This window comes from Lonchura striata, chromosome 2 (genome assembly GCF_050655825.1).
Source record: "Lonchura striata isolate lonStrDom1 chromosome 2, ASM5065582v1, whole genome shotgun sequence".
In the NCBI taxonomy this organism is placed as follows: domain Eukaryota; kingdom Metazoa; phylum Chordata; class Aves; order Passeriformes; family Estrildidae; genus Lonchura; species Lonchura striata.
Window position 1 is genome coordinate 153,835,209 of NC_140704.1, and position 12,716 is coordinate 153,847,924.

Genomic DNA, 12,716 nt, shown 5'->3' on the forward strand with positions numbered 1-12,716 from the left:
CTCTCATCAGAGGGATGATTGCAATTAAGAGGTTACGATCTACATGTTGAATAGACCAAAGATATACTATCAAAGATACATTATAAAAATGTGGATATTTCTAGTTTTACTGGAGGAGGTGGAGAGCTAACAAAGACATGGTTACAATTACATTAGAAAGGACACAGTAAATAGAGAGATTTAGAATTTTTATCTTATTTTTATAACTTTATAGCTTTTATTTCCTAGGAAGAAAAGGAGGCCACTAAAACAGCCCTGAAGGAGCCCTGATTTCACTCTCAGTTTTAAAGGATAACTCTCAGATCATCGTGGTGGCTTGGAAAGAGTCACATGGCTTCAAAGGAGAATTTAACAACCTGCAGCACATCATGGGATGAGGCCACATCCCAAAAAAATGCTGGCCACCACCAGGGCTTCAGAGGAAATGTCTGTGACAAAGGACAGCAATTCAGAGTACATTTAATCACTTGCAGTGATTTTCCTCTGACACTAAAACACTATCCAGACTCTTGAAGATCCCGGAGACAGCACTCGAATTTTGGCACTGAAGAAACAGAACAATCTTCCCACCTACCTCTGTCTGAGACTCACAACACCAGACACACTGTCCCCTCAAACATCTTTCTTCACCAAGAGATAATCAATGATTTGTTGCCTTTCTAAAAGTCTGCCCTGCTGGAACATGAGATTTTCCAGCTAAACTGACAAAATATTTATTCTTTAACAGACCTTTACCAAAGTAAACATCCTGTGCTGTTTTTCAGGTTTATTTCCAGACAACACTAATCCAAAATTTCCTTGCTTTGACACCACCAGCAAGGATAACAGTCAAATTACACTTTCAAGGAGCTTGGATAACAAGAATCAGGCCCTGTCATGTAGGGAATGGCTCTGATGAACTTTGTTCTGTCCTATTCCCAAGAAAACCTCTGAGACTCTGTGATGAGTTGACCTTGACTGGACACCAGGGAATCACCAAGCTGCTCTGTCTCTCCCCTCCTCAGCAGGATTGCAGCAGAGAGGGTGAAGAAAAAAAGATGGAACAAAAAACCCTTGGACAAGGTAAAGGCAGTTTAATAAGGCAGAAGGCTGCACATGGAAGCAAAGGAAAACAGGAGATTTATTCTCTACTTTCCATCTACAGGCAACGTCCAGCCAGTTGAGATGACTGGAATGATGATAAAACACTCAGAATTTGTGGGTTTTGCTGGATCAGTACAGGCTAGAACAGAACTGGCCACTCTTGATCCCCAAACACCAAGCTCTGCGCCCAGTGGCAGCAACATCCCCCATGTCCCCACCACACCCAGGCCAAGAGGAATTGCTCTCCACAGAGGAATTCCCTGCTTTAGCTTTATCAGAAAGAACCACACACCTTCCCATGCTGACTTCACTGCAAGCCACCCACTCCACAGTCCACGATGAATGAGGGACTCTCTTGTGCTGATCTTTGCTCCTGTCCCTCACAACAGCACAAGCTCACTGCATTTTTGGGGCTCTATGAGACAGATAATTCCAGCATTTCCAACCAAAAATATCAGCTGATAGTGCAGTGACGTGAGAGCAGTTTCTGACTCTGTGTTGCTCCTATAAAGAGCTTAATTCTTCCTTCTCCTGGGGTTACTGATTTATGCCTCAGAGAAGCCTCCTGAGCCATTAATCAGTGCAACTGCTCCCTGAGCTGAGCACCAACTGCTCCCTCAGACATCACTGCTCCTGAGGAACTAACAATACCCAGTGTCACTTGGAATAGGTCACTTGGCACTGACTCATTCAAATATTCTAGATTTACATTTATAACAATCTTTTCCAAGTTGAAACTGAAATTTTAGTCATCTAAAGCCTCACTTGGGTTGGTGTTGTCCACAATTCTAGCTGAAATATCAGTTTTTCACATGTTATTTCCTTAAACATCTGTGAATGGGACATTAAGAGAAAGAAAACCCATTGATCAGTGCATCCATTTTTGTGCTGTTTCACAGTTCAAACTGAATGTGCTGAAAAATCAACCTCTTCTGTCAGGTCCTTAGAGGTGTGTCAGGATGGTTTAAGTTTAAAGGAGTTACAAAGCATAAATAATTAGTGTCCTCAGAGTGCTTTGGGAAGCTCAGATCACAGACTTGGCCTCCATCAGAAGGGTCAGCATTGTGCATTCAGTGGGAGTATCCCATTTTCCTACTGATGGCAAAGAAACCTGAGATGGGATGAAGAAAGCTGCTGGCTGTTCCAAAGTCCTCCTGACTTTGGAATCAAATCAATGAACTCAATTTAACTGAGCTGCAGGAACTCTCTGCACATGGACTCTTAGGCAAAGGTAATGTGAGACATCCTCCCCTCACTCTCTCACAGAGTTCATGACCTGGCATTATGTGATACTTATAAAGGTCAAAGACAATAAGATAAGCAACAACCTTAATGTGAAATACATTTAAACACAGTAACCTGACTGTGTGATGTCCCATCAAAACATTAATCTGCTTGAAGGTTTGTCTCAGTAGTAAAAACTCAGAGAAATTCCTAGAAATGAATCTTCCTATTTCCTGGCACTTCTGCCTTTCTCGCCCTGTTATTTTGAGGGCTTTTTTTTTTTTTTCATAAAGCAGACTCTTGTCTCTTAAAATTTCTTTTTCTACTAATAAGCATTTCTTTCCACTGCACATTTGTGGCAGAACATTTTTATTGTGCTGTCAGTTAAATAATTTAGTGGAGAGAAGCGGAGACATGACCATTGGAATCAGGAAAGTCTTAAAGAATACAAATGTTAGCCTAATTTAAGAAATTGGGCCAAATCATAAACCCAGGCCCAGTATATATTATCCAGTGAAAATCCAGGTCTCATTTTTCAGATCTTAAATTTGAAGCAAAAAGCTACTGCAGAATCAGGATGTACCTCAGTCTTCTTGTCAGAGCAACAATGGAGCAGGGATGCCAGGATCCGAGCAATTAATTATAGGCTATAAGACGAGAACTGAAATGACAAGAATTGACACCTGACTCTAAATGCAGGAACTTTTTCAAAGTAATGGGATACAGGGGAAAAAAATATTACAGAGCTATTGATTCCTGATTGCACTGCACAGCAAACACAGCAACAGTACCACAGCCAGGGCAGAGGGGTGAATTATTTTAGGATTTCAATGACAGCTGACAAAAATATTATGACCCTTACAGAGCTTGAAAGATTGAAACAAGGTTGAAAACTCAGCCACTCACATATTAAGCCACATAACAGATGTGTGGTGAAAACAGAGACACCAAGAAAAGCCCTGTGATAACAATTTTAAAAGCAAAAGCAATACCATAAAAAAAAAATAAATAAAACTCTCTTTGCTATGCCTTTATTTTCAAAGTTCCTTAGGTTAAATTATTTCTCTGTTCAACACTGAGTAGGAACTGCTGTGCTTTAGCAGCCTGACATAGCCAGGGAGAGAGGCGCTGGGCAAATGTCAGAATTTCTGCTGTGTGTGTCAGGAGAGGGTGCCCAGACTTGTCTCCTGCTTGGAAGGAACAAGAGACCTGCAAATGCCAAGTGCACAGAGCCACCTGCCAATCCTCCCCTCCCTGCCACCCCGACCCACAGGACCCCACACGCAGGGTTGTGATGCTGTGGCTGCATTTGTTGGTGGCAAGAGGAGCAGCATACAGGGACAGTGTAGTGCACAAGGCACTAAAATAATCCAGCCAACTCAAAGAGCACAAGGTCTGAAAGAAAAACAAACGCCGAGGATGGGCTGTGTAAAATCAGCTGTCTGAACCTCATCCTCATTGATCAGGTTACTTAAAACACTTAACCACATTAGAAACCCATAAATGAACAGTGCAAGGAAAGCTGTAACTGTGAGGGAGGGGAAAAATAATCCAAACGAAACCAGTATTTTCTAATTTTCTATGATAATTCAATTTAAATTCAAACCAAGACAGTTGCATATTTGGAAAGCACACACTTGGAGCCTGATTATTAATTTTACATGGACTACAGCCCAATAAAGGAGACACTGTGCAAGATGTTAAATGAGATATTAGAAAGAAAATCTTTACTCTGAGGATGCTGAGGCCCTGGCACAGGTTGCCCAGAGAAGCTGTGGCTGCCCCATTCCTGAAAGAGTCCAAGGCCAGGTTGGATGGGGCTTGGAGCAACCTGGGATAGGGGAAGGTGTCCTGCCCATGGCAGGGGGTTGGAACTGGATGATCTTTAAGGTTCCATCTAAACTCAGACCATTCTATGATTCTAAGGATTTTATGTCTGTACATTCAAGATTACATGGAGACTGTGATCAGAGTGCAACTCCTCGCTCAGGATAGTTAGTATTTTACAAGTTTAGGATGGTTCAAAGTCCAAATGGTAAAATTATCTAAAAAGGAATGAATCAATGACCATTAAAGATTTAACTTGTCTCCTGTGTCAGGAAGGCTTTGAGCTTCAAGCTGCTGAATGCTGGGAGAATCTGTTGAGTCACACCCCACAGGATTTAGGGAATCTACAGGGCAAAGTGTGTGTGCTCATTCCAGTAACCTTTATTTGACAGAAATGTGTCTTGGTAAGGGTGAAGGCACCTTCTGCTGCTTCCAAGAACAGGGCTCAGTCAAGTCATCATTGATTCTCTATTTCTTTTGCTAATGGGCTTGAGAGGATGAAGTTGTTATTGAAAACCATATTTTCCAGCTGTCACACACATGCAGCATCTTTCTCAAAGTTTGTCACCTCCATTTTTCGATAAAGAAGGCTTAAAACTTAGGATTCCAACAGTCTTGATTGTCACTTTGGATAAGTGTGCACTCATGCAAATGAGTCAAAAGAAGGGCACAGAAGGTCTGTCTAGCTGAAATATTGACACTATCCAAAAAAGCTTCCTTCAGACTGCTCCTGCAATCCTGTGCTTTTGAATGGTCACTGATGTTGATGGAAGAGCAAAAAAGAGCAGCTGCAGTGCTGCTCCGAGATGTGCACAATGTGACCCAAAAGCTCCTGGGCTATTTTCCTAAGGTGTCAGCAAACAAATGTACAGACACACGTCCTCAGGAGTTTCTCTGCATTGGCTGTAGACACTTTCCTCTCTCTCTGCCAGACAAAACTGCCCCAAGGGAGCAGTGACACACTTATGGCAGGCAAAGTCAGGGCTGGGAGCTCTCCTGAGCAGCTGCTCCCTGTCTGAGCCAGCAGCCAATGATGGCACAACTGCCTGGAAAACTCACAGGGAAAACTGATTTTGACTTTGCAAGATTCATCAAGTGATCTCCCCTATGGAAGGAATGGGCTTGTCTGTCCCAGCCATGTCTAATTCGTGGTGTGGGGAAAAAATTCTTCTTTAGAAAAGAACTGTTGATTCAGTATCATTATTGCAAAAGCAGAAACATCAAACAATTTAAAAAAAAAACAACCCAAAAATGTAAGAATACTTTCTATGCTAATGATAAAAACAGTAAATACTAATGATAGATATTAATGGCATGATTTCTTTAATTCACTGAATTTTAGTGACCTTCATATTTCTTATCACCAGCCATGAAAGTTAAAGAAGCTTAACTTTAATATCCTGCAAATGGGATTTAAACCACTGGAACAGAGTGGTTGGGGCTTTTTCTTCTGGTTCCTTACTGATCCAGCATGGAACAAACATTTTGAGGAGATGTTAAGTGGAAGTTCTTGCCATTCTTTACCAAACTTTGGATTTTATTTAGTGATATGTCCTGTGCCTACCAGAGTATTTAGTAATTAGTTCCCTAACTTGCTTTCTTCACTTTATTTTGTCTGAAGTCATGCAGAGCTGTTACACATGAAACCCCAGCTGTCCCTTATCTCCCTAAAGAGTGTAAAAGAGCTTCATATGTACCTGTTTCTTAAGGTAATCTTTATACACACTGATATCTTAAAAACCATGGATTTTTTAAAAATCTGTTTGCATTAAAATTCAGAATAGAATTTTATCTATCACTATGGACACAGAAACCCTGAAAACAACCTGGTGTAGAAGTCCTCAAAGCATAAATATGAAATCTGCTGCACACCACTAGGGCTAAGCCAGACTAGGAACCTTTATAAAGGTTAGAAATCATCATTGTTCCAGGATAACTCAATGCAGATCCTGCCTCCAGTTCTACTGCTGCAGAGTAACTCTTGTTTTAGAAGCTCAATAATTAGTTTCACAACTGATGATGAAAAGTAGAGCATGATACTTTTCCTGAGGCTTTCATTAGTATCTCTAGGTTCACTTCCCTCAAGACATGGATCTCATAGCAGGAGATTAATTTTAGTTTTCCAATGGAGTTTTATTGTAAGATTATTTTGTTCTCTGACTTTTTCCACTAAAGGGATTTTGATTAGAATGTGCCTAGACATAGTCAACTGATGATAAGATTTGTAATTTCCAGTAGATAGGAATATTTAACTATACTAAAAGAAGTTGTGTTATATTACAGATTATCCTGATGGAACACATTTCCAAACTAATGCAGAGTAAAAGCAGAGTGATGCAATTAAAATTATTGTAGTTGCTCTAGATTTAAATTACACAGATCCCTGTTTGCACCCATAAGCAGCATCTCTTCTTTAAAAACGGGATAAAATTATACAGAAATTATAGACACACGGACAGATGTATAGATAGATAGATAGATAGATGATAGATAGATAGATAGATAGATAGATAGAAAGATAGATAGATAGATATGCTGCAAGAACATCAATATTCAGTCAATTAAAGGTCCATTTCACCAATATCATCCTTGCTTCAGGGCTGGCCAAACAACTAAGTAAAGATTCAAGTGTAGCTGAGTATTTCTACCTATTTCTCCTAGCCATGATGTAGGGCTTGTGGTCATCCTCATCCAAACCATGAGATGGTTCTTGACATCCTTCAACCATTTTTTTCTTTTTTTTTTTCTTTTTTTTTTATTTATACAATTCCATTTTATACCCAAATTTTGACAAGCATAGTGTCATGGCAGAAGTGCCAAAGTTTAAGAAGTGTGAACAATCATCTTTCTATGATGGTTTTGGACCAACTCCTTTTAGTTCCCAGTGGAAAGAAGGCATTCAGAAGCCTCATCCTCATGTGGAAGGAGAGCATTTTCAACTGAACTCTTGTTGTAAACAAAATCTCTCAATCCTTTGGCTTTCCCAAGGATAGTTTCACAGGAGAGTTGCTGTCTACAGGAAAAGTCCCATTGCTGCTTTTGGGTTTTACCCGATGGGACCCCTGCCTTTGCAGCAGACACACAGCCCCCCTTTGGGGGGTAGAAAATCTGTAAATCTGATATCCTCTCCTTGAACAATGGCCTGGCAACCTTTTAAAGAAGGAGAAACCCAGACATGCTTTGCATTAGAAAGAGAATATCACAAATAATTGATAAGTCATCCTCCCAGGGCAATGAGGGAAAAGAAAGGAAAAGAATTTTTTTGTGTCTTATACTTTACATTTAAAGCACATTTGGTTTTATAAAGTAAACATGGTATAGGTGAAACTTCACTAATAGGATGAAGTTGCTTTGATATCTCACCTATATTCCTAAGGCTACAGCCCAATCCTCCTACTAGAGACCAATATTCCTTCTAAGTGTAGATCCAGAGCAAAGTTCACCAAAAATCCATTTTTATTTTTCACCCCTACTGAAACCTCCAGTTCTTTGTCTTCCTGCTCCTCAGGAGGGTCTCTGGAACATCTCAGAAGATAAAAACATTTGGGAACACATCAGGGCTGTTGGATTGCCCGTGACCCTGCTCCAGCCTGGAGTCTTTATAAAAACTGCTTCTGCATCTCTAACTCCTAATCCTAATAATTCAGATCCATTAGTTAGCATTGCTATGAGATTCTTATAAAATCAAACATGACACAAACAGCAGAGAAAAGGTCATATGTTGTTTTGTTGGAATATCACCTTGGCTTAATTTTAAGGATCCATTAAGAATATCTCTAATACCCTTTAAAAGAAAATATTTTAGTATGCCAGACCTGACCCTGCAGGTGAAGATATTTTTTTCCTTACCATGATCAGCTTCCTAAACTGTCTTTCAGGCACCTTACAGAGTGTGATAAAAGACTTGGCCAAAGGGTTTTACCTGTGCAGAGCTCAACCAGGTCAGCGCTTGATGGAGACCGCGATGATTATGACAATGAGCAGCAGAACGGCCAAAGCGATGGAGAGAAGGCAGCACTTCATCTTCCTGGCTCGTAGCTGAGGGGAGAAAGACAAGGAAATTAATTCATGGAGATTAAATCCACTAAGAAATGTTATTTTTCCCATTGAAAGAATGGTTTGGAACAAGCTGAAGCAACATAGAGAATTTCTTTAGATTTTTGGACTGACTTATCCTTCTGGATAATCCAGATTTCTCCTCCTGGATACAGTCCCCTTTTTCTACAATACTTTTTTCATGCTTAAATCACTGTGTCACACTAAATTTCCAGGCTCTGCTTGGAGGGCTGAACTTGGGCAAGGACAGTCAGTTTGGTTTTGTTCTGGGGATGTTGGACTGCATCTGGCTGCCAGGAGAAAACTGCCCCCTGTAAGAGAAAGAAGTCCCCTCTCCACTCCACTGTGCAACAAAATTGAGACAAGCACTGACATGGGCTGCTCACAGGGCAGGCAATTGTGCTTCCAATGTTAACCAACTTGACCTCATTCACTGTCAGATATGGTAAAATATATTCTACAGAGTTTTGATTTTGATGCCTGTTTCTACTTCAACCCATCAGTCTTCCTAGTAACCTCTGTGGATGTGATGTTGTTCAGTCCTATTTAAAATCTTTGCATATAATTCAATTCTCCTTCCTCCTTTTTAGATGGATTGGAAGAAGGGTGTTTCCATGATCCCTCAGTGTAAAGAGTTCTGTTATCCAAAACACACACAAAAGTAACTTCATAAATCCTTAACTTGGACATTTTCCTCGAGACCAGATCAACCAATCCTCCAGCCACCAGAGTTGATAACACCACCTCCATGTGACAAACCAGTTGCTTTATTCCAACGTCCTTTACCTTCCATACAACTGAAGCAACATTTTCACACGAGAGATGATGATAACATTACTGCTGTTATCCACTTTTCCCTCCTTTCCCTAACTGCTGCAATCAGGTCTCCCAGGCTGCCTTGGATCCTTCTCTGCTTTGCATCACTCTGCTCTGCATTTCCCACAGAGCCATTGCTCTCCAGCTGTTCTGCTCTGTTCTGTTCTGTTCTGTTCTGTTCTGTTCTGTTCTGCTCTGTTCTGTTTTGTTCTGTTCTGTTCTGGGGATGTTTTGGTCTCTTACACTGCAAAGGACAGGAGAGTCATCTCTTCCATTGGTGCTCCAAATCCCATCCTTCACTCCCTCTCAGTGCCCAACAAGCTGGAGAAGCACTTCTAGCAGGGAACAGTGATGCATGACCTGTCCTCTCTTTCAGAATCAACCACCAATCAAACTGTGGTTTTACAGAAGTGTGGATTTGCAGACTACTATTTTTTGCACCTTAAAATGCTGTACTGCCCTGCCTCCGTTGCAGATAATCAGTGAATCATTGTGGCTCTCCATCAGCTTTTCAATCACTCAGACAGATAGGTTTTCTTTGATTTGGATGAGGGGAAAAAAACAGTTTAAAATATATCATTCTGTGTCCATTTGTGAAGAGGGATCTTTTTGTCAGGCATGCTAGGAGGGAGTGTGGGAGGGGACACAATTCCACTTCCCAAAACCCCTACTTTGGAGCACAGATTTTTTCATGCTTTTTCACCAGTTTACTGTGAGTGTTGGGGAGAATATGAGTGGGCAAAGGCCCACAGAAATTATTGTGAAAGAGGTGAGGCCCTGGCGCAGGCTAGGCTGCCCAGAGAAGCTTTGGCTGCTCCATCCCTGGAAGTGTCCAAGGCTGGGCTGGATGGAGCATGGAGCAACCTGGGATAGTGGAAGGTGTCCCTGACCAGGGCAGGGGTTGGAATGAGATGATTTTTAAGGTCTCTTCTAACGTAAAACATTCTGTGATACTCATATTTTCTTTAACTATTTTATTTTTACACACAAAAGGATGTTTCTTCATAGCAGATCCTCACCTAACACTTTAATTCCTTCAGAAGAAAATGCAATGCATCCTGAAAGCTCAGCCCATGAGACAACAGACTTGCGACTGTTTCCCCTTTAATTTTAACCTTCATTAATTCCTATTCAAATCAGAAAACCTCTGCTTCAAACTGCAGACTTTCAAAGGCACTAGGGTGTCCTTGTCCACTTCTGAAGTCAGAGCCTGTGTTTGGTCAGCAGAGGATGCTAATGGGTCATTTAGCTTCAAGCACAATTCTCAAATAGTCCATTAAGAGCCTCAAAGAGTGCACAGTTATCACTTCACATGGCTTTTCCATCATTCCCTTTGCAGAGAGATTCTCTTCTTTTCCCCTTTTCCAGCATTACAAAGTCCAAATCCCTCTTATTTTGGATTTGCACAGTCTCGTCTCCCTTCCTTTTTTCCTTGCTTTTAACCAATTAAACCATAAACAGACTGAGGCTGATCAGAGGACAGGAGAGCTGCAGCCCAGTCTGAATCCTGGGATTTGGTTCACATTTTATGATCTTGTCCTGGCTGGCAAGTCAGGGTAATGTTTCCCACTCTTTAAAATACCTCCTAGCATATTTAGTATAACTGTCCTTCAAAGCCATAAAAACCATGGTAGGATTCTCCTGTCTGTTCCTAGTTTTGGTTTTTTTTTGGTTTTTAGTTTTGGTTTATTTTGTTTGTTTGTTTGTTTGTTTTTGGTTTGTTTTTGGTTTTTGTTTGTTTGTGGGTTTTTGGGGTTTTTTTTTTCTTATTTTACATTTCAGTAAGGAAAATGTTGAATCCTTTGGGTTGCTTTAGTCTCCAAAAAATAAATCTGTACATGCTGGTGGAGCAGCAGAAGCAGCTTCTGATCCCTTCCTGGACACACCACCTTTCCTACACAATCCTGAGGAAGAGTGGCAGGACACCAGCACCCCAGGGGTTTGTCACTTAGTTAGAAAAATACTGATATATGAGCAAAAGCAGCATGCCCCCTCACTGCACAAGTGCACACCCTGCTTCAGGAAGGGCCTTGAAAGAATCCCTTCAATGAGACTTGACACGAAGATTGGACTTGATGACCTTGGAGGTCTTTTCCAACCCTAACATTCTATAATTTTGTGATACCCTGTGGAGTTCACCAAACCTGTCCTGTGGAGAGGACCAGCCTGGATTTCTGTGAGCTCCAGGGTCCTCTCCTGCCTTTATCAGAGGAGAAAGATGCAAGCACAGAATGTGTTGAACAGATTCTCTTCCCCAGACAGGATCTGCAGACTCTGGTTCTGGTATGGGCACCCTCACTTAAATATTGCATAAATGTGCACTAATAAACAACATAAATAATAATATTGCCTCTAACCAACTCTGCTGTTATCCCTAATTTAAGTTAGCAGAGTCTAATTGCCAAATGGCGTCTTAGTGCCCCACTGCCATTCTTGAAGGACACTGAGAGACAAAAATAAAAACATCCCTTTTAATGAGTTTTTCAAAGAGTTTTTACAAGAACTCTGAGGTAACATTGCACACTGGAAGCACAGCAACCTCAGAAATGTAAGCACTGAGCAGCAAAGAAATTCCAGGTTATGTTTTCCATGTGTGCATATACAGGAAACAATCTTTGCCTCTCTCTAAAGTAGGATTTCTTCCTTCTTACATTCAGTAAGGGAATAATTATTATGCTGCATTCATCATACGTGTTTAGAAATTTTACTTATCTACTCAGGTTTTCTTAGGACATCTATCTAAAGTCAGGTTCTCATGAGGCAATTCAAAGCTCTCACTTAATGTAAAGATCCTGATTTTTTTCAAGAGGTTTCCATGACAGCAGGATCATATAATTAATGCAATGATTGGGTTATATCCATTTTAAATGGAGGAAGTAGAGACACATTCCTTGGGTGAAAGTACAGCTGATCTCAAGAGAGTTCTAGTTTTCCCAAGGAATAAAAAAAAAAAGAATAAAAAGAAAATGTGATTCATGATGCCACCCCTTGCATCAAAGTTAATCTACACTTACATGGAAATGGAAAACTGTTTCCAAAGCTGTAACAGGGTTTCTCACCAGGACAAGCTCCTTACAGCCCGAGACACACACTACAAGGTTGCTGCCCTAATTTTGGTAGTCTCAGAATAACAAAACCACAGCCACAGAAAAGTTGAGGAAAAATAAATAAAAAAAAAAAAAAATCAAAACAACCCACAAGAAGCCAAACCATCTATAAAATGAATCATTTATGTTACAGCGTAATTCTTCAGGGAGCTTTTCATTTTTGCAGCATTTCCCACGCACACAACTAAAACGCAGTGGATTTCACTCATCTTTCCCCAGTTCTTTCTCCCCTCCTTCTCTCACACTCTGCATTATTCCTATTCCCTATCTTCCTTGACTTTCCTGGAAGCTCTGATGCAACATGACCTCCCCCCAATTCCTGCAAGGACAGCCATGATTGCTCACAGGAGCAATTTTAAGGCCATTTTGCCCAGAATCTTCCACCTGCCCTTGGAGTTAGATGTTTGCAGACAAGACATACCCAAGGTCATTGGCACAACAGATGGATCAACTGCTGAAGGGCATTTTTGGTACAAATTAATTTGGATGGTCCTCACCTCAACTTCACAAAGTATCCAGAAAACCTGAGGGAATAACTGTTTTGTTGTGGTTTTATTTTTGTTTTGTTTGTTTGATTGTTTTTTTTTTTGGTTGTTTGTTTGT

The 12,716-nt window shown here is 40.7% G+C and overlaps 1 protein-coding gene across 9 annotated transcripts in view; it reads right to left on the reverse strand.

Annotated features, from left to right (window-relative positions):
* The window catches only part of TSNARE1 (t-SNARE domain containing 1), a 460,205-nt gene that overhangs the window by 59,558 nt on the left and 387,931 nt on the right, over nucleotides 1–12,716 (reverse strand). For all 9 annotated transcript variants that reach the window (XR_014953137.1, XM_085572620.1, XM_085572617.1 and 6 more), the window contains one exon: nucleotides 8,057–8,172. Coding sequence is in view for 8 of the 9 variants with exons in the window: in XM_085572620.1 (XP_085428746.1) it covers nucleotides 8,077–8,172 (96 nt within the window). In the remaining variant the exon portion in view is untranslated. The remainder of the gene's footprint in view (nucleotides 1–8,056; nucleotides 8,173–12,716) is intronic.